General features: G+C 39.4%; 2 protein-coding genes across 18 annotated transcripts in view; both read right to left on the minus strand.

The window, feature by feature from the left end:
* LOC121928513 (protocadherin gamma-C5-like) overlaps window positions 1–24347 on the minus strand; it is a 368742-nt gene that overhangs the window by 148273 nt on the left and 196122 nt on the right. Inside the window, exon 1 of one of the 17 annotated variants that reach the window (XM_042463335.1) lies at window positions 1049–3644. The exons of the other annotated variants lie outside the window; for them this stretch is intronic. Within the exon in view, the coding sequence (XP_042319269.1) occupies window positions 1049–3466 (2418 nt within the window). The 5' untranslated portion in view covers window positions 3467–3644. Of the gene's footprint in view, window positions 1–1048; window positions 3645–24347 lie in introns of those variants that run through there. 17 annotated transcript variants of the gene reach the window in all.
* Window positions 3579–24347, minus strand: LOC121928035 (protocadherin gamma-B5-like). The gene is made up of 3 exons (XM_042462221.1): window positions 22854–24347; window positions 8125–9180; window positions 3579–3725 (listed from the first exon to the last, which is right to left on the minus strand). The coding sequence occupies exons 1-3, from the start codon at window positions 24210–24212 to the stop codon at window positions 3579–3581; spliced, it is 2562 nt and encodes an 853-aa protein (XP_042318155.1). The 5' UTR covers window positions 24213–24347.

Consider the following 24347-nt stretch of genomic DNA (forward strand, 5'->3'; position numbering starts at 1 on the left):
GAAGAAAGCAGATACAAATTAAATAAATAATTTGAGATGTGTTCCTGGAGAAGAGTACCGAGGATATCATGGACAGCGAAAAAAGACAGACTAATGGGTCCTTTACAGATCAAGCCTGAAATCTCCTTGGAAGCCAAGATGATTAAATAGAGGCTGTCACACTGTGTGGCCACATAATGAGAAGTTACAACTCATTAGAAAAGAGAGGTAGAGGATAGTAAAAAGAGAGGAACATCACATGCCAGATGGATTCACTTGATCAGAGAGGTCAAAGGTCTGAATTTGCAGGACCTATGCAGAGCAGTGGAGTATAGGGGGTATTGGAGATGTTTCATTCACAGGGTGCCAATGAGTTGGGATCGATTTAAGGGAAATTAAGAACAAACTACTAATTATCCTTCCCATAAACTATCCTATCTTTTTTATATAGAAAAGAAAATCTAAACCTGATTGATCTTGAGACAAAGCATGTCACTTAGAGAAGTACAAATCCCACTCTCTCATTAGAAGTCTTAGTGTGACCATTTACTTTCTCTTTGAAAGAAGGGCCCAGATGAGTGATTGTTATAATTTACTTTAACATGGCCTCTGAATGACGATAGCAAATTTCACAAGATGTGGGCAACAACTTTACAGATTCAAGGAAACAGATTTCTAAAAATACATTTAAGTATGATAAATAAATTACCCTCCTTGCCACTTGCCTTTCTCCCTCATGGCACTCAGTCTAGGCCAGGTGGGCATGGATCTCCAGGTCCAAAAAGTTGCTGCTAAACTTGTATACAGCAAGGATATACCCTATGCAGCTCTCTTCTTTTGTAAGGGGGGGGGGTATTCAGATATAATTCCATCCAAACTTCATTCAAAAGAAGGCCTCTAGACACAAAACAATAAACCATTTAGACTTTTAAGATTATTCAGTAATTAGAAGCAACGAACGGAGTATGTGACAGCCAATAAGAAACTGCTATCTATGAATATATGACACTTGATATAAAATAATTTGGGGGGGGTCGGTATATAGAATAGGTACTATTCAAAAACTCACCCCATCACATTTATCCATCTCTGTAATTAGGCTATTCCCATGACCAGCTGTCAAAAGAACGTCAGACTTTGGATTACAGGAAATATTCTCTGAAGTTTGAACACTGGGTGCGGGGAAGCTAAATTCCTGTATCCTGGACTCAGAGGATAAACAGAGCTGATAGGAGTAAGGCAAAGTTCCTTCTTCATAGTTTGGTGGGAACAGGACAGCATTGTTTGAATGGGGAATAGGACCAAAACACTGCAAGAATTTGGGATGTCCAGATCTTCGAAGCTTTGTCAGGATGGTCAGAATCACTGTCAGAAGAAATAAGAATGAGATCAAAGCCAAGGCGAGAACCAAATAGAACTGGAGGTCTGACTGATACTCTGGGTCTTTGGATTCACTGCTGATTTCTGGAAGAGCCTCTTGGAAGTTTTCAGCAAAGACCAGGTTAAGACTCACAGTACTGGATAGTGGTGGCTGGCCATTATCCTTCACTAAAATTACCAACTTCTGCTTGAGAGCATCTCTTTCCAAAAATGTCCGGGATGTCCTGATCTCACCATTATGGACCCCAATTGTGAAGAGTCCTGGTTCAGTGGCCTGGACCAGATGGTAAGAGAGCCAAGCATTGTGCCCAGAGTCAGCATCCACCGCCACCACCTTGGTCACCAGATAGCCCTCCTCCGCTGAGCGAGGCACCATCTCAAACAAGGCTGAGCCCTCCGCTCCCTGAGAAGGATAAAGGATTTGAGGGCTCTTGTCATTCTGGTCCAGGATGAAGACCTTCACAGTGGCAGTGCTGCTGAGGGGTGGAGAACCTCCATCTTGGGCCCTCACCTCCACCTGAAACTCCCTGCACTGTTCATAGTCAAAGGAGCGCTGAGCATAGATGATGCCAGTTTCAGAGTTAATGGAGAGGTAAGATGAGAGAGGCAGCTCTTGAATGTTGCTTCTGAGGAGGGAGTAAGTGATTTTGGCATTGCGTTCCAGATCTGGATCTGATGCTTGAATACGGAAAATGGAGGTGCCTGAAGGATTGTTCTCTGGTACAAAGGCACTGTAGGAGGATTTCTCAAAGGCAGGAGAGTTGTCATTGATATCTGAAATCTTCACTGAGATGGTTTTCTCTGTTGAAAGAGGAGGTGTGCCTTTATCTGTTGCTATGATAGTGATATTGTACTCTGGAGTGCCTTCTCTGTCCAAGGGACCATCTGTAAGAAGCTTATAGAGATTGTTGGTTGTTGACACAACTTTGAATGGCCAAGTGTCTTTTAAATGGCAAGTAATTTTCCCATTATCTCCAGAATCCCTATCTTTAATGTTGACAAGGGCTACCAGAGTGCCTATTGCTGAATCTTCAGATACTGGGCTGGAAAAGGAGACCAGAATAACTTCTGGGGTATTGTCATTCTCATCTAATAGTTTTATTTCAACATTAGAGTGAGCTACTAATCCACCACCATCTCTTGCTTCTATTGCCACCATATATTTCTCTGTTTCCTCAAAGTCCAGAGCTTCCTTAATTGTTATTTGTCCATTTTCTGAATCCAAGTTGAATTTCTGGCGAGTACGTTCAGGTATTTTTCTGAAACCATAGTCGATCAGGCCATATGAACCTGCATCTCTGTCTGTAGCTTTCACTTGTACCACTAAAGACCCTTTTGGTGCATTCTCTCTCAGATTCACCATGTATAGTTCCTGAGTGAAGACTGGTGGGTTGTCATTGGCATCAATGACAGTAATCCATATTTTGGCTGTCCCAGTTTTGGAAGGCTTCCCTCCATCCAGAGCCATAAGAGTTAAATGGAAACTGCTCTCACTTTCGTGATCTAATTGTTTGTTCAATACTAATTTTGCATATTTCTTCCCAGACTCTCTTTCTTTCACTTCCAGAACAAAGTATTGATTTATATTAAGGATGTAATCCTGGAGTGAATTTGTTCCAATATCAAGATCCTCTGCTTGCTCTAACATGTATGTGGTTCCTGGTAAAGTGGATTCACTTATCTGTAGCTTGATATCATCATCCAGAAAATGTGGTGCATTGTCATTAATGTCCTGGATCTCTACAGTTATAGGAAAAATATTCATAGGATTTTCAGCCATCACTTCAAAACTGATAGGGCAAGATATACTTTCCCCACATATTTCTTCTCTGTCAATCCTGTCATTTACATAAAGATTCCCATTTTCTGCACTGATAATGAAATATTGCTTTTCATCCAGAGAAAGAATATTTAGATTGCTATTTGTTATCTGTCCAGTATTTAATCTCAGATCCTTTGCAAGGTATCCCACAATGGAGCCCTTCTCCAGTTCTTCAGGGATTGAATACTGAATGCTCTCTGATGCAGCTTTGCATAATAAAGAGAAGAATAAAAGAAGTACTTGCCTTTGTAGTGATCTGAAGCTATGTTTGTTCTGGTCCCCCATTCCACTCAATGAGAAAATCTGCTGTATCCTTCTTTGATATGATGAGATAAACTGAAGAATTTCAAATTCTGACCAGGATCCAGAAATATTAAAAAGTCACTAGTTTTTGGTTCTATACATTGTAGTGTTTGCTTTTCTCTGAAATAAAAATCACCATGTCCCTGTGTTCTGCTATTTCCCAGTGAATAAGCAGTTTCACTACATTAAGCATTCTTGTCTTGGCAGTTCTTCTTTGCTGCCCAACAGTGGCACTCTGAGGCTGAAAAGTAGAACTGCAAGGAACATTTTAGTAAATGATATGAACAGAATTCCATGCTGTTTTCAAACTTATGTGTGCCCAGTCCAAAGTAAAGCACAATCTTCTGTGCCTTGATTATTAACATACAATTAGAACTGTGTATGGGTTTTTTTTCACTAGGATAGGTAAGGACTCAGATTCATTGGACAAAACTGTACCAGGAAGTGATAATCCATATTTTTGTTGTTGTTGCTGCTGTTGTTTTTGTGTGCCTTCAAGTTGTTTCTGACTTATGATGACCCTAGGGTCATAAGGGTTTCCTTGGAAAGATCCATTCAGAGGGGGTTTGCCTTCGCCTTCCTCTGAGACTGAGCGATTGTGATGTGCCAAATGTCTCCTAGTATGTTTCCATGTCCAAGAGGGAAATTGAACACTGGTCTCCAAAATCATAGTCCAGCGCTCAAACCACTTTACCATGCTGGTTCTCTTTTTGTTCTACATGTTCTGAAATTGGAATGGATGTCTCCTTGATGTTTTCTGGCTAGTGTGAATAAAATTTTTAGCATTCACCTTTTCTTCCAGGAAATTTATGCAAATGTTCCATGAATGTTAAAAGTACTACATTTAAATCATCTAGGAAATTGATTTTTAAAAAATAGAAAGAAAAATCTACGGTCAATTACATTGTACATAATATATAAATTGTTTCGCTGCCTCTGATGCTAAGAGAAATCTGGAGTCAAAGTGAGCCAACTGAAAAGAGAGCCTCTGTTTAAAATGGTTCTAACCATGTTTAGTGGTGTTGACAATGTTTTCTCCCACTTGTATCTGCATTTCAACTTACATCTACACATAAAATTATGTCAAGTGTACACAGACAGAATAGATTATGGGATTTTAAACTCTCTGACTGTGACCAACTTGGCACAATTCAGCCTGGTCCTCTTCAGAAATACTTAAATATACAACTTTAATTTTAGAACAAATCAACTTTTGCTGCAGATGTATAATATTTAATGGGATGAGACGAATGTGTTTGTTAGACCTTGCCCCAAATGCTTGGCTTGAGTTTGTGAAGAAATACATCTTTCCTCTATTGTTTTGGAGTCTTATCAACTTGTGAAATTGCCTTATTTCAAAGCAGACATAGTAACTGAACATATGACGGAAATACTAAGCAGCAGAATACTGATAATGCAGTGAAACGTGGAAGAAGGTTTTCACAAGAAACAATGTACAGTACTTTCATAGCAATGTTGTTCAACCAGTATTATGCTGAGCATAGATTTTCCTCACTGCATCTCTCCAAAAATGATTGCAGGAGGGGAGGCACAAGCTGTGGGATGATAGAATAGAGTATCCATTTAGGGGAACATCTAGTTTGATAGGAACTTCTACCCTTTTGCTTATAACAACACTGTTCATTCACTGGGTAGGATTAGTCAGCATTTGAATGATGAGTAGGAGTTTTTGTTATCATCTTTTGCACTAGGGAATTATCTCCTCTATCCCTTTATACCAGTGAATAAATTGCAGGGATGTGATGTCTAATTTAGTTGTATAGGTGTGTGTATTCCTAAGGCTCCCAATGAGCTAAGTTAGGCTGCACTGTTGAAGGGTATCACCCTACTTCTTATTTAGTTCATTGTGTTTTAGAAAGGGAATTGCTCTTAGGCTCTGACAGCTTTGTTTCATCTAAACCTTTCCAGCTAGGTAGAATAAGCCAGGTGGCTAGGTAGAATGATTATGGGGCTTAGGCAAACTTAAGGGGTGAGCGGGGAGAAACTGTCAACCTTAGGGGCAAAACAGACCGGCACAATATGCCAGCATGGGAGTGGCGGGGGGAGTGGCATTTAAATGACGCTTGCCCTGACACCGCCCCCAAGCCAGTGTCACACTGCCCACCCAAGCAGATGGCAGGCAGTGTTGCCACACTCTGGTGGCGTGGCATTTATATGCCGCCCACTGTTGGAGCTACTTGCAGTCTGCTTCAAGCCACTGCAGGCAGGAAAAGTTGGCATGTGGTTGACATGGCCCCAATCCGGCTTTGGTGCGGGCCGCTTGAAGATGCCCCTTCAGGGTGGTCTGTTTTGCCCCTTGGTTGTGTGAATCTTAACTAAGGGTCAGTACAGATTAGTTTTGTGTAGATTGGGCAGGGAGAGAATAGACTCTGCTGATGTTTGCTTTATGAAATCAAGGTATTGAAAGGAGTTTTCACATATGATAGTCAAAGAGTCTCTAGAGGAACGGCTCCAGTTTCTATCCAGTAAGGCTGATTGGCTGAGGAGTGGGAGAGAACCCAACATTAAGTCATGAGGATAGTAAAAAAAATCATGTGCATGCTACTCCCTTGAGCTTCAGGAAATCACCTGGAAATGAATTTCTAACAACTTTACACAGAAAGTAACTCCAGTTAGTTGTATGGAAAGTAGAACAGTTAAACAGAGCCATAAGTTAGGAAAGCTTTAGTAACTATGTCTTCTGCCTGCCATACAGGCACACACAGTGCCCAATGCCAAGTTGCATTTCTGAACTGGATGAGCATTGTAGCCAGAAAACACTGTATTGTTTTTATCCCTCAGTTTTTCTGCCCTTTTATGACAGCTCTGCTTGATTTTTATATTTGTTTTTTATTTACATAAATCAATTCTGTAGTTAGATTGCTAGACTTAGTAGACTTGGAAATGTAACCTTTATATTTCTATATTTGAACATTGGTTTTGCAGATGTACTATGCTAAGGTAGTACAGAAGCACGAGTGACTAACGTATGAGCTGTGAGCTTCTGAAATTATTTTTTCTACATTTGTAAAATCATACCATGATCATCTATGATGGTGCCACTCCTTCCTCACATTTTGATTTTTTTTCCAGTGACATCTGGCTTAAAAAAGGATGCGTACACAACGTGATGATTATGTAGTAATGTTTGGGTCGACTCTAATATTCTCTTGAACTATTGATTTTAAAAAGAATTCTCATAAATCAGTGTGGCTCCAAACAGTGCAAACAGATTAGTTTCATTTTAAAGCTTTGTTTTTCATGCCCTTTTCATTGAAAACCTCTGAATTGTTTCTTCAAAGTCAATTTCTTCTACAAGTTAACTCTTGATAGACAAAATAAGTAGGTAGCCTAATTGTGTTTGCCACCTAGCAGAAATCTTGTAGTTTTTTGAAGACTTTCTAGTTGTTGAAACATCTTTCAGCTTCTGCCATAGTCACTAGCATTCCACAAAAGATATCCTTGATTCCTCACAAATTACTGAAACATGATAGAAATTTCATTTATCTGGAAATATTTCATATGCTCTTTCAAAAGTATATCTGAATATATTTTTTCAGATGCAACATTTCATAAAGAAAAAATCTGGGAAAGACCTGTAGAATGTATGTAAATAATGCATTCATTCATAAATAATTTGGGCCTATAAATTGCATCAGTAGTATTGGCTCCTCTTGTTCCAAATATCCTTCCTGCTATATAAAAGGATTTTTGAAAGTTATAGACAGAGCATAGCACCAGGTGAAACAGGGGCCAAAATGCACAGGCCAAATAAGGCAGCTTCCAGCCACTTTGGGGGCATGGCGTTCAAATGAGACACACTTCTAAAGTGGCCGGAATCTACTTCGGTCCTTTGAACCAGATCAAAAAGGAATGGATTAAATCTGATTACTGGCAGGGCTGGTTTGGGATCATGGTGGCGGCCTTCGGGAGCAGGCCGTGTGGTCACTATGGTCATGGCCTGATCACAGCCAGATCAGACTCTGGCCGCTCCTTCCAAGCTACAGTCTCAAATTAGAAAATCTATTTGAACAGCACTACATTTTCTCTGGTCTAAACAGAAAAACTGACTATTATAATGTTCAATATGCTACAGCATGCTTTTTGAATGCCTCCAGAAAATCTCAAATAATCTGAGTGATAGCTATACATATACCTGTATAGGAAAATAAGTTTTCATAATTATTTTTAAGTAGGAGCTAAAATGTCATCTCATGTCTCTCAATCAATGGTACTGTTCCTTCTGCATGGCCTGGTACGTCTATGTCTCTATGCCTTAGTAGATTAAATATCCCTGTGCCTAGACCATAGATAGACCACTGCTTTCATTAGCAATTATGGTACTTCAATAGAATTATTCCACATTGGATTTGAAATGGCAATTCAAAAATAAGCCTTTTACAATTTTTTCGATGAAGTTGTAGTAAAGAACTCAAGTCAGGACTTAAGAAATGAAAATGCGTTATTAATTAGCAACTCATTAAAAATAACTATAGAAAAATCAGTCTTAACAAACTGTCAAATAGGCAGAAATAAGATAAAAACACACCCATCATCCCTGTCTGAAACATATGTCCTATAACATACTTCCTTTTATTCCTACAATTAAATTAAATTATAGTACTGTAATACAAACTCACCACATTAGCTTGATCCATTCCTATATTTAAGATATTTCCTTGATCAGTGGTCAAAAGAACATCAGACTTCCGATTACAGGCAATATTCTCTGCAGTTTGAGTAGTGGGTGCTGGGAAGCTAAATTCCTGTATCCTGGACTCAGAGGATAAACAGAGCTGATAGGAGTAAGGCAATGTCCCTTCTTCATAGTTTGGTGGGAATAGGACAGCATTGTTTGAATGGGGAACAGGACCAAAACATTGCAAGAATTTGGGGCTCCCTGCTCTTCGAAGCTTTGTAAGGATGGCCAGAATCACTGTCAGAAGGAACAAGAATGAAATCAAAGCCAAGGCAAGAACCAAGTAAAACTGGAGGTCCGACTGATACTCTGGGTCTCTGGATTGGCTGTTAATTTCTGGAAGAGCCTCTTGGAAGTTTTCAGCAAAGACCAGATTGAGACTCACAGTACTGGATAGTGGTGGCTGGCCATTATCCTTCACTAAGATTACCAGCTTCTGCTTGAGAGCATCTCTTTCCAAAAATGTCCGGGATGTCCTGATCTCACCATTATGGACCCCAATTGTGAAGAGCCCTGGCTCAGTGGCCTGGACCAGATGGTAAGAGAGCCAAGCATTGTGCCCAGAGTCAGCATCCACCGCCACCACCTTGGTCACCAGATAGCCCTCCTCCGCTGAGCGAGGCACCATCTCAAACAAGGCTGAGCCCTCCGCTCCCTGAGAAGGATAAAGGATTTGAGGGCTCTTGTCATTCTGGTTCAGGATAAAGACCTTCACAGAGGCAGTGCTGCTGAGGGGTGGGGAGCCTCCATCTTGGGCCCTCACCTCCACCTGAAACTCTCTGCACTGTTCATAGTCAAAGGAGCGCTGAGCATAGATGATGCCAGTTTCAGAGTTAATGGAGAGGTAAGATGAGAGAGGCAGCTCTTGAATGTTGCTTTTGAGGAGGGAGTAAGTGATTTTGGCATTGCGTTCCAGATCTGGATCTGAGGCATGAACATGGAAAATGGAGGTGCCTGCAGGATTGTTCTCTGGCACAAAGGCAGTGTAAGAGGATTTCTCAAAGGTAGGAGAGTTGTCATTGATATCTGAAATCCTCAGGGAGATGGTCTTCTCTGTTGAGAGAGGGGATATACCTTTGTCTGTTGCTATGATGGTGATATTGTATTCTGGCATGTTTTCCCTATCCAGGAGGCCATCTGTAAGAAGCTTATACAGGTTACTGGATGTTGGTACAATTTTGAATGGCAAACTGTCTTTTAAATAGCAAGAAATTTTCCCATTATCCCCAGAATCTCTATCTTTAATGTTGATAAGGGCTACCAGAGTTCCTGCTGTAGCATCTTCAGAAATTGGACTGGATAAGGAGACAAGAATAATTTCTGGGGCATTGTCATTCTCATCTAATAGTTTTATTTCAATGTTAGAATGCGCTACTAATCCACCGCCATCTCTTGCCTCTACTGCCACCAAATATTTCTCTGTTTCCTCAAAGTCCAGAGCTTCCTTAATTGTTATTTTCCCATTTTGTCCGTCCAAGACGAATTTCTGGAGAGCACGTTCAGGGATATTTGTAAAGGCATAGTTGATTTGGCTATATGAACCTGCATCTCTGTCTGTGGCTTTCACCTGCACCACTAAAGACCCACTTGGTGTGTTCTCTTTCAGGGTCACCATGTACAGTTCTTGAGTGAAGATAGGTGGATTGTCATTGGCATCAATTACAGTAATCCATATTTTGGTTGTCCCTGTTTTGGGAGGCTTCCCTCCATCCACAGCTGTAAGTATCAAATGGAAACTGCTTTCACTTTCATGATCCAATTGTTTGTTCAGGACTAATTTTGTGTATTTTTTCCCAGATTCTCTCTCTCTCACGTCCAGAACAAAATACTGATTTGTATTAAGATTGTAATCCTGTAGTGCATTGATCCCAATATCAGGATCCTCAGCTTGCTCTAATATAAATGTGGTTCCTGGTAAAGTGGATTCACTTATCTGTAGCTTGATATCACCATGTGAAAAATGTGGTGAATTATCATTAACATCCTGTATCTCTACAGTTATATGAAAAATATTCATAGGATTTTCAGCCATCACTTCAAAATTGATGGGGCAGGATGTACTTTCACCACATATTTCCTCTCTATCAATCCTGTCATTTACATAAAGATTTCCATTTTCTGTACTGATAATGAAATACTGCTTTTCATCCAGAGAAAGTATCTGTAGATTGCTGTTTGGTTTTTGTCCAGTATTTAATTTCAGATCTTTGGCAAGGTAACCCACAATAGAGCCCTTCTCCAGTTCTTCAGGGATTGAATACCGAATGTTTTCTGAGGCAGTTTTGCAAAACAAAGAGAAGAATAAAAGAAGTACTTGCCTTTGTAGTGATCTGCTGCTACGTTTGTTCTGGTCCTCCATTCCACTCAATAAGGAATTCTGCTATATCCTACTTTGATGATGTGATCAGATTAGATGAAGAATTTCAAATTCTAACCAGGATCCAGAAATATTAATGAAGTGAGTATTAAAATAATCACTAATTTTTTGCTCTATAACCTCTTGTATTTTCTTTTCTCAGAAATAAATGTTTGCATGTCCCTGTGTTCTGCCATTTCCCAGTGAATGAGGAATTTCACTGCATGAAGTATATTCTTAGATCGGCAATTCCTCTTTGCTGGCCAACAGTGGCACTCTGAGGCTGAAAAGGAGAACTGCAAGCCACATTTTAAACAAATGATATTGAACAGAATTACTTGCTATTTTCATACTTACATGTGGCCAGCCCAAAGTAGAATAAGCACAACCTTCTGTGCCATGATACATAGGAGCATGTTTGCTTCAGAATAATAAACCAATGTCCTATGCCTCAAGGTCACTGAGCATGACAGCGCAAAATTATGCCCAAATAGAGAAAGAATTGCTTGCTGTTGTATATGCAATGAAGAAATTTCATTACTATGTGTTTGGTAAAGTTGTCTTAGTCCAGGCTGATTACAAGGCTTGGAAGCAATTAAACAAACAAACAAACAAACAAACCTATAGGTAGTATTCCTGCCTGCTTGCAGCAAATGCTTTTACATCTTCAGCCATATCAACTTAACTTGGTATATACTCCAGGTACACACAGGTAGGAACAGGGACTCCAGCCAGGAAATCAGAAGATTACGAATGGGAAGAGCAGCTATGAAAGAACTAGAAAAGATTATAAAATGCAAAGATATACAACTGGGCACAAAGGTTAGAGTCATACAAGTCATCATATTCCCTAATTACCATGTATGGATGTGAGAGCTGGACAGTTAAGAAAGAAGATAGGAAGAAAATCAATTCATTTGAGATGTGGTGCTGGAGAAGATTGTTGAGGATCCCATGGATAGCCAAAAGGATCAACAAATGGGTCCTAGAGCAGATCAAGGCGGAAATCTCCCTGGAAGCCAAGATAACAAAACTGAGGCTGTCGTACTTCGGACACATTATGAGAAGGGCTCACTAGAAAAAACAATAATGCTAGGAAAGGTGGAGGGAAGTAGAAAGAGAGGAAGACCTCATGCTAGATGAATGGACTCATTAAGGAGGTCACAGATATGGGTTTGCAGTAATTAAGCAGAGCAGTGGAGGACTGAGGGTCTTGGAGATGTCTCACCTTGGGTTGAGATCAACTCAAGGGACGTCAACAAACAACAACAAAATACTCCAGGTAAACTTAATTATCTGGCTGATACCCTGTGATGAGCTACGGTGGCTTATCTCTTTAGTGAGGAGGATTGAAGGGGAGAGAGTAGTATATAAAATGAGCGCATTAACCATGCATCCAGATGGAGTGTATACATTACGAGAGGCAACAAAAGAAGATTGTTAACTTCAGGTTGTTCTAGCACATGTAGAGCAGAAATGGCCACAATATATGATGGATGTAGGTTCAGTAGCAAAATTATTTTGGCCTATGAAGAACCATTTGTGATGCCAAGATGGTATTCTTTTCATGGGAAACAGGATGATCATTCCTATATCTCAAAGACAGAGTATATTGGAACAACTTTATGAATCTCATCAAAGCATTCAGAGAACTAAAGCTAAGGCAAGAGGGTTGATGTATTGTCCTGGTATGTCAAAAGATATTGAGATAGTTATTGGAAATTGTTCTATTGGTGCTCATTTTACTCCAAGCAATAAAAAGGACACACTTAAATCACACAAGATTCTGCAGGTCTAAGGGAGAAGGTGGGTATAGATATTTTTGAACAGGGTAATTCCCCTTTTGTTCTGGTGGTTTATTACTTTTCAAAATATCCAGAAGTATTAGATTTACCTGATAAGACTACAAGAACTGTGATTGGTAGACTTAACTAAAGATAGTTATGAGTTATAATATGCCCTTTGCTAGTCAAAAATTTCAAATGTTTGCCAAAGAGTGGGGGGTTTAAGCAATATTTTAGTAGTCCAGCATGAGCAATCCACTCTACAAAGCAGCTCATAAGTAAGGAAGGAGATGCACACGTGGACATATATTTGGCATTGTTGGAATATCGAAATACACCAGTAACAGGGATGCCATACTTGCATCCACAAGAAGTAAAGTGCCAGTAACAGTAACAGTGAATTTACCGTATCCCAAGATTCCAACTGAGGTATATATAAAGACATTCAGAGAATCCAGAATAGGCAAAAATATTTCTATGATCAAATAGCAAAGTCTCTTCAACTGTTACAGAAGGGAGATACTATGGATGGAATCTAAGGATCATAAGAAGGACAGCTCCTTGTTACAGAAAAATATAAGCATCCACATTCATACTAAGGGATGATTTCAAAAGGCTGGATATATCTGTGTAATAGACATCAGTTAAGACTAGAAAGGCAGTGTAAGATCCAACAACCTTCACCAATAACCAACAACAGCAACTTGCTCAAAAGCAGTGAAGTTTATTGATAGATAGATGAATAGTGGTCAGACAGACTTCTTAGTGAACTCTGAAACACAAATCTCAAGCCTCAAGTTAAAAGCACTCCTGGCTGGCCCCCACCTTTTTTCCTCTCCCGCCTTCTACTCCCCACACCTCTCCCTCCTGTTTGCTTCCCAGGCTAGAACTGCTTGAGAAAGCAGAATGACCTTGGACAAGCTCTGCAGATGTCTCTTACTAATTAAACAGTGCATTCCAAACCTATGCAGCTATCCCGCCAAAGCACCCCATCCCCCCTTAGCCAAGCAAGCTGGCAGAACTACAGTTTTAAGCCATTACAATAATATGAACAGTAACTACAGTGAATGGGAATATTGATTAGTAATTGGCTTTGGAGTTCTGACAGGCAGGCACCTGAAAGTCCTGGTCACATAGGTTTAAGGCCGATGCTCACTTAAGTGACATAGGGGAGACCAATGAGCATCATGACCAGTCTCATGAGACACATGTGCCTCCAGCAGTAGACATCCTGTATATATAACATCTCGAAGCAGATCTATGTTTTTGCCAGAAATACATGCTCCTTGAGGAAGGATGGTGGTAAAACTATCCAGTACAGTGTGCCCAGTACTAGTGACCTCTGGAGCCATGATAACAGTCATAATTTTTGTAATGTTTTAAAATATTTATTTATTGATATGTGTGAGAAATATAGTGTTTTAATGTGTTCTGTTATATGTATATGGACTTGCTTCTTCTGTTTTATCAAGAGGAGATGTGTTGTAATGTCTCTTTAAAGTGAATCTGCTTTTGTTGCAATGGTATAATAGATTTATTTATGTATTTATTAGAGTACTTATACCTCGCCTTTCAGCCCTAAAGGCTATCAGAGTGGCTTACAATTATTATTTTTAATTAGACGGTTCCCTGCCCTCAGGCTTACAATCTAGTTGATGGGCTGAGGCTCCTGTGTTGTTAGACCTCACCCACAATGTTTGGCTGGAGTTTGTGAAGAAATAAATCTCACATCTGCTGTCTTGGAGTCTTATCAGTTTGTGAATTTGCCTTGTGAATTGCCGCCCTACAGTGTGGTGTTGTGGTTTGAGTACTGGACTACAACTCTTAGAGAACAGGATTCACTTCCCAGATCAGCCATGAAACCCATTGGGTCTCTTAGCCTCAGAGGAAGGCAATGGCAAACCTCCTCAGAACAAATCTTGCCAAAAAAACCCCATGACAGGTTTGCTGTAGGGTCGCCATAAGCTGGAAACGACAGCACCAACAAACAATAGAGATTACAATAGTAACTGAAAATACGGAGATGTCAAGCGGCAAGAGGTACATGGTTTCACATATGGTGGTGTTGCTCCAAACTGAATTTTTTTTTGGAAACAAATACAGATAACAATTGAAAAAATGTTGAATATAAAATTTGAACTAAGACCTGAAATATATTTACTAAATATTCTAAACAAAATTTCTCCAGAAATTGAAATAAAATACTGGCGAATACTACTTTATTTGATAACAACGACAAGACTACTAATTGCTCAATATTGGAAGAAAAATGACATGTGGTTACAAAAACTAATGGATATAATAGAGATAGATAAACTTACAGTATATGTAAGACAAAAGGACAGTGACAGAGTAGAAAGAGATTGGTATTTAATAGTGTTGTTTTGTAAATCGAGATGGTTATAAAGAAGAGGTTCATCACTAGATTGAATGTATTGGATATATATATATATATATATATATATAGTTAACTAAGGTTAGCACATTTAATGACATATGTAAATTTTAGATGAACTTAAAAGAAAGGTAACAGATTTATTGATATAAACAGACAATAAAGGGAACAATAATCTTAAAGGCTGGATATGGGAAGATGGAAGTAATTGGGAAGAATGATATTGAAGGGGACTATGTACTACAAGAAGTTTGTAACCCTGATAATAATTTGTTGAATTGAGATTTTATGTTTTAAAAAGAAAAAAAATGAATAGTAACTGAAAATACAATGAGGCCTTGGTATTCATTGGGGTTTGGTACCGGGACCCCTGATGGATTCCAAGACTGATGGATGTTCAAGTCCCATTACATACCATGGCATATTAAATGGTGTGCCTTGTGGCAAAATCATGGTTTGCTTTTTTGAATTTATATATTTTTAAATTATTTCAAATTGTGTATAGTTGAATCCCTGGATAAAAGGGCCGACTGTATGACAGGAATACTAACCAGCAGAATACCGATAATGCAGTGAAACATGGAACAAAGTTTCACAAGAAGTGAAAGATTACTATTATACCAAGGTTGTTCACCCAGCATTATGCTGGGCACAGATTTGCCTCACTGAACGTCTCCAAAATGACTGCAGGAGGGGAGGCACAACCTGTGGTATGATGGAATAGTGTACCCAATGAATGAAAGACCCAGTGTGTTTTTAAATGAAGGGAAGACCCAGTGTGACAGGACGTCTGCCTTCTTCTTGACTTATAACAGCACCGCTAATTGACAGGACAGGATTAGTCAGCATTTGAAAGATGAGTAGGAGTTTTTGTGATCATCCCGCAGTTTTCACTCCCCACCCCTTTTCATATCAGTGAATAAATTGCAGGGTTGGAATGTCTGATTTGGTTTTATAGGTGTCTATTCCTAAGGCTCCTAACAGGTTAAGTTAGGTTGACTGTTGAAGGACATCCCATCTTACATCACATTTAGAAGCAGCTCAAGGAGATTTTGGAAGGGAGTTGCTGTTGGGCTCTAACAATTTTGTCTCATCTCTTCAGCTAGGTAGAATTAAACTAGGTAACTAAGTAGAACAACTATGGGCTTCAGGCAAATTTAAACAGAGAGCTGGAAGAAGCTGTGAGCTTTGGCTGGTTAACTATACCATCGTGTCCCACAAAGGTCAGTCAGTTAATGGATCCATGCCTTTCTTTGCTATTTTGCTCAGGGGAAGGGCAGGGAAACGATTACTCCAAAGGGCCTCATATGGCCCATCCCTATTGGGGAGACAGTCCTGGACATTTCCAAGAAAGCCCCACTTCATCTCCAGTCCATTTGGCTGCTCCATGCGACTCCTTCTGAAGAACAACTATGACTGGTGTTTGTTGAGTCTATACTCCTGGATTGGCTTGGGCAATGTATTCTTTTTCACCTATTTTGTATCATCAAGCTGGAAGCGACACATTCACAGTCCAGCTTTGTCATGGTGTTTTGGTTATGTGGAGCTGAACTAAGGGTCAGTCCAACTTAGTTTTGTGCAGATTGGGCAATGGAGTCATGGAGAGAATAGACTATGCTGATGTTTACCTTTTGGAATCAAGGTAGTGAAATGAATCTTTATATGTGAGAGTCAAAAAAGCCTCTAGAGCAGTGGTTCTCAATCTGTGGGTTGCAACCCCTTTGGAGGTCAAATGACCCTTTCACAGAGGTCACCTAAGACTATCGGAAAACACATATTTCCAATGGTAGTAACGAAAATATTTTTATGGTTGGGGGTCACTACAACATGAGGAACTGTTTTAAAGGGTTGTGGCATTAGAAAGGTTGAGAACCACTGCTCTAGATGGACAGCCCCAATTACTATCCAATAAGGCTGATTGGCTCATAGGTGGCAGATAACACATCTTTAAGTCATAGAGCAATATAAAGTCTTGAGCATGGTACTCTTTTGGGCTTCAAGAAAATACCAGGAAATGTATTTCTACCAACTTTAAGTAGAAGTTAAGTCCAGCTGGTTTTTTTGGGTGGGGTGTTGGTGTTGGTGGAGTAGAACAGTTAAGTAGAGATTTAAGTTAGGGAAGCTTTAGTAACTATGTCTTTTGCCTGCCATACAGGCAGATACAGTGCCTTAAAGTTCTCTTTCTGAAGTGGAGGAGCATGGTAGCATTGAAGTGGATTGTAGCCAGAAAGCATGGTAGCATTGTAGCCAGAAAGCTTTGGGTACTTTTACTCCCTCAATCTTTCTGCCTTTTTGTGGCAGCTCTGCTTGACCTTTATATTTGTTTTTTATTCATATAAATCAATTCTATGCTTAGATTTCTAGAAGACTTGGAAATGTAACCCATGAATTTCTATATTGGAAAATTGGTGTTGCAGATGTACTGTGTTAACACAGTACAGAAACATGAATGACTAACATATGAGCTGTGTGCTTCTGAAATTACCTTTTTTATATTTGTAAAATCATGCCATGATCCACAGCTGTATCTATCTATGATTCTGCAAGTCTTTCCTCACATTTTGATTTTTTTAAATGACATCTGGATTGAAAATGGATGTCTACACAACTTGATCATTATGTAGTAATTTTTGGGTATGGTCTAATAAAATCTTTATTCTGTTGAAGTATTGAGTTTAAAAAGAATTCAAATGAATCAGTGTGACCACAAACATTGAAACAAATTAGTTTCACTTTACAGTTTTATCTTTCTTGCTCTTTTCATTGAAAACTTGTGAATTCTTTCCTCAGAGTCAGTTTCTCCTACAGGTTAATTCTTGATAGACAAAATAACCAGATAGCCCAATTGTTTTTGCCACCTAGACTTCCTAGTTGTTGAAACATCTTTGAGCTTCTACCATAGTCACTGGCAGTGCACAAAAGATATGCTTTACTCTACCCAAATTACTGAAACCTTCCTATTATACAAAAAGGAAATTTTATAAAGAGCATAGTGCAATGAGAAACACAGTCTCAACTTCTCAAATTAGAAATTCTATTTCAACAACACAATAACATTTTCTCTGTTCTAAAGAACAACACCTGACTACTATGTTTTTTGATCTGCGGTAGCATGGTGTCTCCAGATTGCCTCCAGAAAATCTCAGATGATTTAAGCAATAAGTACACATATACAGGAAAAGAACTTCATAATTATTTTAACGCATGAGCTAAAATTTCATCTCATGACCTGCAACCTATGGTATTGTTCCTTCTGCATAGTCAGGTGTTCCCACATCTCCACACCCCAGCAGATTAAATATCCCCATGCCTAGACCATAAATAGATCACAGCTTTCATTAGAAGCTATGGTGCTTCAACAGAATTCTTCTACATTGGATCTGAAATGGGCAATCCCAAATAAACAAGCCATTCAACTTTTAAAGATTTTTCAATGAAGTTGTAGTAATGAACTCAAGTGAAGAAGTAAGAAAGAAAAATGTGTTATTAATCAGCCATTCATCTATAATTTTTTTTAGTCTTAATAGCCTATCAGTCACAAATAAGACAAAATCCCATTCAGCATTACTCATTCCTACCTTTAAAATATTCCCTTTGACATACTTCCTATAATTCCCACAATTAAAATAAATTATAGTACTACAATACAAACTCACCATATTAGATTTATCCATCTCTATATTTAAGATATTTCCTTGATCAGTGGTTAAAAGAACATCAGACTTCCGATTACAGGCAATATTCCCTGCAGTTTGAACACTGGACGCTGGAAAGGGGGAGGGGGCTTCCGCTCTTGGTTGCATTTAGGCTTGGTAGCTTGGTTGCTGCGGTGCTTTTATGGCCAGGGAAAATTGCGGATATATTGTCTTTAATTGGGGCTTTATTCACCTGCTTTCCCAAGTTCGCCGCGTTACATTTGCTGCTTGGGGTGAGGGTGTCCCGGTCCTACCGTTCATTGGTAAGCAGCTGCAGCCTAAACAGTGGACTCTAAACTGTCCAGCTTAGGATGGGTGATAAACGACAGGAACCTCATTGCAACCTTTTAGTGGTGAATATGCAAAGAAAGCATGGGCCCTTCATGTTGATAGCAAAGGTCTCCATTTATAGTATTTTCTGTCTGTTTCTCTTCTTTACGTTGGCCTGAAGTGCCTTATTGGGGGATGGAGGATAGGTTGTGGTGTGTTAAGTTGAGTCTTCTTCCAAGTTTCTGATATAGGTCAAAAGGCTGAACATTGTTTCTTATCTGTAATATAGAGATGTTTGGGCAATTATGCATGCCAGAGAAGGGGGGCATATATTATAGACCTCTCTGTGGATGAATATTTGCAGTTATCCCAGATGTAAATTATTCTTGTAAGTGAGAATTTTTGTAGGCCTTGGAATGATGGGAGGGAATATATATTGAAGAATGTACACCACTTTGTCTGCTAGACATACAAGATTTTCAGGGGGGAGCAGGAAGGGGCAGTTAACTTATGTGCTGAGGGCATTGTATTAGAAGCGATTCAATTAGAAGGGCTTAGATTGATTCATATTAATTTTGTCATACATCTGTATTGATAATATGGGTTAAGTCTTGTTTTGTCAGTGCTGATCTCTACACTGGCATGACTGAATGTCCTACTTCAGTGAATGGCATGAAAGGCTCTCGCTAAAACAGAGTTAGGCAGTCCCCACTGACCTAATAATGCAGGCCCCCAAACATGATTGGATACTGGATTGTGGTAACATTCTGACAATGGTATAAATTGTTTACGACAAAAAGAACTTTGGGAGAAGTCAGTAACTTTGTGAGTTCAGGCACGGCAAAGGTGACATCTATGGCATTTTATTGTTATGTGTCTTCAAGATTTCTGACTGTTGGTGCCATAATGGGTGAACTGACCTGGGGTTGTTTTGTGGATTTGTTTCAGAGGTTGCCCTTGTTTTCGGGCTGTTCAGGGCTGAGGAGTTGATCTTCCCAAAGTGCACCCAGTAGGTTTCCTGCCAAAAGGATTTGAACCCTGGTCTCCCGGGTCCTGTTACAACCTCAATTCATGAACACCGTCTGTGCTCTGCATTGTTGACTTTACTAAGAACTGATTTCTTTTGTTCATGGGAGTTCTACCATAATGGTATGGAGTGAATTCAATCTTTTTTATAACAAAAGATATTGTACTAGTTTAATAAACGAAACAAAAATTCAAGTTGCTTGGTGTGTGGCGCTATACAGTACCATATAGCTGGGGCATGTGATGTCCTTGTATATATACTAGACCTTTACACAGTCCGTATTTTATTTGGGCAGCTATACCTTTGTGTTCTGTCCCGACTTTCGTCGTGTCTTTCTAATCAGTAAAAATAGACACGTTGGTTTACCTGTCAATTGCTTCCATACCATGGCTCAAATGATTATAATCTGATTTGGTCTGGCATGTGCTTGCTAAATATTCTGTTGTTGGGATAGGTTGGACATTATTCACATTATGTAGTTGGGAAGGTGGCTATGCTAAGACAAATGTTTTAGCCTGGATACCGTATATTCTGTGAGTATCTCTCTCTGGTTTACTTTTAGAAAATCTATTGGGTTTTGGGGAGTTCAATGTGGGTTTTACACCCGAGTTGTTTCACTCAAACAGATGCAATTTCCTGGAGGATTTATTTTCTAGGCTTGAGTTAGTATTGTAAGGATTACTGTCAAGTAACAGGGAAATATACCCTAGTCAGATACTCCTCTTTGGGTAATGTTGGAGTTTGCTTCTTGGAGTCCTTTTTGGTTAACTGCCTTTGTGTTCTGCCATTTAGGTCTGATCCATATTGCCAGTGCTAAACTATTATATGGAACAAACCTTATTTGAAGACTGCAAACAACACGTTAATGGTAAGAATGGTATGTACTTGTGTATCTTTACTTGGAAAAAATTGATAGGTTAAATATTCGTATGACCCCTGAGTGCATTATGTCACAATTTACAGCTTCAACATTTTTGTGTTGCTATATGGCCAGTCAGCTGGATTCCAGCAAGGGTAAATGTTTAATACTTTATTTGCATTGGTATCATTCTTGGTATCACGTAAGTGCACAGAGAAGGAAGAGAGAGCTAACCATTGATATGGGGAAATTCGGATACTTATGAAAACTTGTGAAGCAGTACATACGAGGGCAGTTATTCAAGCACCCTTCTGTGATCTTTAGCACTCACACCACAAAAAAGAGTAAACTTGGTTTGTGGAGGGAATTAAAAATATTTTAACCAGACTTTCCCACTGATTGATCAACCTTGTCCCCAATAAAAAGAGACTTTGTGTGAGTTTCGGAGATTAAAATATTTATTTGAAAAAGGATAGGCAATTTCATTCCAATACCTCTCATTCAGGTTGTGTACCAGTTCAAAAGCTGAAACTCTGTGAATCATTCAAAGAAGAATTGTTTCCACTTAAAAAATGTTTAACTCCTAGCAGAGAATTGCTGGTTGCTCGTAGGCTAAGTTCGTGGCATGGTGCTAGGGAATCCAGCCTCGATTCTGCTCCCTTGTGTAAGGCTGCTGGGAAAATAAAACTGCTGCGATGTCTGCATAAAGCGCTGATGACAGATCATCCTGCAGAAGTGTTGGTTAGTATTTGGTGCCATGCAACATTGCCCAGTTTTCATAAATTTTATGGCTTGATTGGTTCTGCGGAGGTCAGTTGGGCTGATGATTCCCTAGAATATTCTCTTATTTTACTTTCAGTTGTTGTGTTGACGGCTTAGTTAAATCTTGACATGAATACAGATTAGGAAAAAAAGAGAAGGTAATGGCTTGAGCAGTTAACACCAGGGGGTAACAAGGCTGGTGGATAGGAGGAAAGGGGTTTACTGCCGCCTTTGCTCTTTGGTAGGCAGCCATCTTTTGGGCAAGAGCTTTGAAAGATTGAAAGAGAGGATGGAGGCATGCATGGGTGGTTTGTGAGTCAAACCCCACAAAAAGAATACGGAGGGATGAGAATGAGCAGAACAGTTTGAGGGAGGGGCCGCCATTCCCATTATATTGGCGTCCCACGTAGTTGTGGTATCGTTCAAAAGGGGAGGGAAGCTCGTTTGGAGTGTTAAGCACGAATCACCTCAAACAATGCATATTTACGTCCGTAAGCAGATGGTTTTTACATGTTTGTGACTGTTTATTTGAGTTTATAGTGGTGTCATACCATGGATTATATACTTGCCTCATTCAGTTTGGTATCATCAGTCTTTGTATATTTTATGCCGTAATATAACATCATTTTATCCTCTTAGAGGCTGATTGACCTCTTTTGTCACTGTTTGATCTTTATTGTATGCAATGACGGTGCTGCCTTACTTTTCCAACTGTATTTTTTTTGCCTGATGTTTTAGGATGCTGGTAGGAGTACAGATGAATGAAATGTAATGCTTATAGTTTCAGAAATTAGAGGAGATTCTTTATGTTTTTGGAATTAATTCTGTTAGAGCCTTACTGTAGAACAAAGAAACTGAGAGGACAGTGAGAGAGTAAGGCGTTTCTCCTTTCCTGTTCGGTGTTTGTTGAAACACTTCGGCATTCGCATCCTGGAGGGATGCAGTCTTGGGGCTACAATGGAAAAATCCATTTGGCAAAGAGCACGGTTTTAGCGACTGTGTAGCAGGAGAACGTAAGTGCTTACAACAGATGAGAACGGTAAGGAGAAAGCCATTTTTCTCTTGCTGTCGTAAGGTTGTTCGATTTTATCACTTGATAAGGCTTGGTTCAGGTTTGCACCATTCACAACGGTAAGTGGCTGCCTTCACAGACACACATATCTCCACACGACACAAAACACCCTTCTTTCATTTTTGAGTTTGTAAGATCAGCTCTATGGGGTAACAAAGACTACAATTGAAAATAGAGAAACGCATGAAAGCCATACATCCACACAATACAAAGAAGTCAGCATTTCTGTTTGCCGGAGTGGGGGTGTTGGCTTTCAAATTCACAAAAATATTCCTGTTCAAGTGATTGGTATTTGTGTAATTGGTCTCTGGTGGTTGATGTTGATTGCTAACTTTGGGAGGTGAGAGGTATGGTGTAGATTGGGACAAGTAGGGGACTTGGGGCGTTTGTTGGGAACCTTTTTAATAGCACAGGTCATATCACTGTACGGTCAAACAAATATATAAAAACCTCAAAGGCAGGAGAGTTGTCATTGATATCTGAAATCTTCAGGGAGATGGTTTTCTCTGTTGAAAGAGGAGGTGTGCCTTTATCTGTTGCTGTGATTGTGATATTGTATTCTGGAGTGCTTTCCCTGTCCAGAGGGCCATCTGTAAGAAGCTTATAGAAATCATTGTTAGTTGACTCTATTTTGAAAGGCATATCCCTTATTAAATGGCAAGTAATTTCACCATTGTCCCCAGAATCTTTATCATTTACACTGATAAGAGCTACCAGAGTTCCTACTGCAGAATCTTCAGGTATTGGACCGGATAGTGAGGCAAGAATAACTTCTGGAGTGTTGTCATTCTCATCTATTAGTGTTATTTCAACATTAGCGTGAGCTACTAATCCACCTCCATCTCTTGCTTCTACTGTCAGCACATACTTCTCTGTTTTCTCAAAGTCCAGAGTTTCATTAATTGTTATTTTCCCATTTCGTGAATCTAAGTTGAATTTCTGGCGAGCACGTTCAGGGATGTTTCTGAAACCATAGTTGATCTGGCCATTTGAACCTGCATCTCTGTCTGTGGCTTTCACTTGTACCACTAAAGACCCAATTGGTGCATTCTCTTTCAGGTTCACCATGTACAGTTCTTGAGTGAAGACAGGTGGGTTGTCATTGGCATCGATGACTGTAATCCATATTGTGGCTGTCCCTGTTTTTGGAGGCTTCCCTCCATCCAAAGCCATGAAGATTAAGTGGAAAGTACTTTCACTTTCATGATCCAACTGTTGGTCCAATACTAATTTTGCATATTTCTTCCCATCTTCTCTATCTTTAACATCCAAAGTAAAATACTTATTATTGTTAAGATGGTAATCCTGTAGACCATTTACCCCAACGTCAGGATCTTCAGCTTGCTCCAAGATGTATGTGGTTCCTGGTAAAGTGGATTCAATGATCTGTAGCTTGATATCACCATCCAGAAAATTTGGTGCATTGTCATTAATGTCCTGGATCTCTACAGTTATATGAAAAATATTCATAGGATTTTCAGACATTACCTTAAAACTGATGGGGCAGGATTTACTGTCCCCACATATTTCTTCTCTGTCAATTCTATCATTTACATAAAGATTCCCATTTTCTGCACTGATAGTGAAATACTGATTTTCACCTAGAGAAAGTATATGTAGATTGCTATTTTTTATTTCTCCAGTTTTCAGGCTCAGGTCTTTTGCAAGATTCCCTACAATAGAGCCTTTCCCCATTTCTTCAGGGATGAAATACTGAATGTTTTCTGAGGCAGCTTTGCAAAATAAAGAGAAAAATAAGAGAAGTACTTGCCTTTGTAGTGATCTGTTATCTTTATTCTGTTTCTCCATTCCACTTAGTGAACAAAAATTGCTTTGTCCTTGTTTGATGTCGTCAGATGAATTTTAAAAATTCAAATTCCCACTCAGAAACAGTCAGCCGGAGAATGTTAACAATGTCAATGATTTCTTCTCCTGTACATTGTA

The sequence above is a fragment of the Sceloporus undulatus genome, chromosome 4 (genome assembly GCF_019175285.1).
Source record: "Sceloporus undulatus isolate JIND9_A2432 ecotype Alabama chromosome 4, SceUnd_v1.1, whole genome shotgun sequence".
Classification (NCBI taxonomy): Eukaryota; Metazoa; Chordata; class Lepidosauria; order Squamata; family Phrynosomatidae; genus Sceloporus; species Sceloporus undulatus.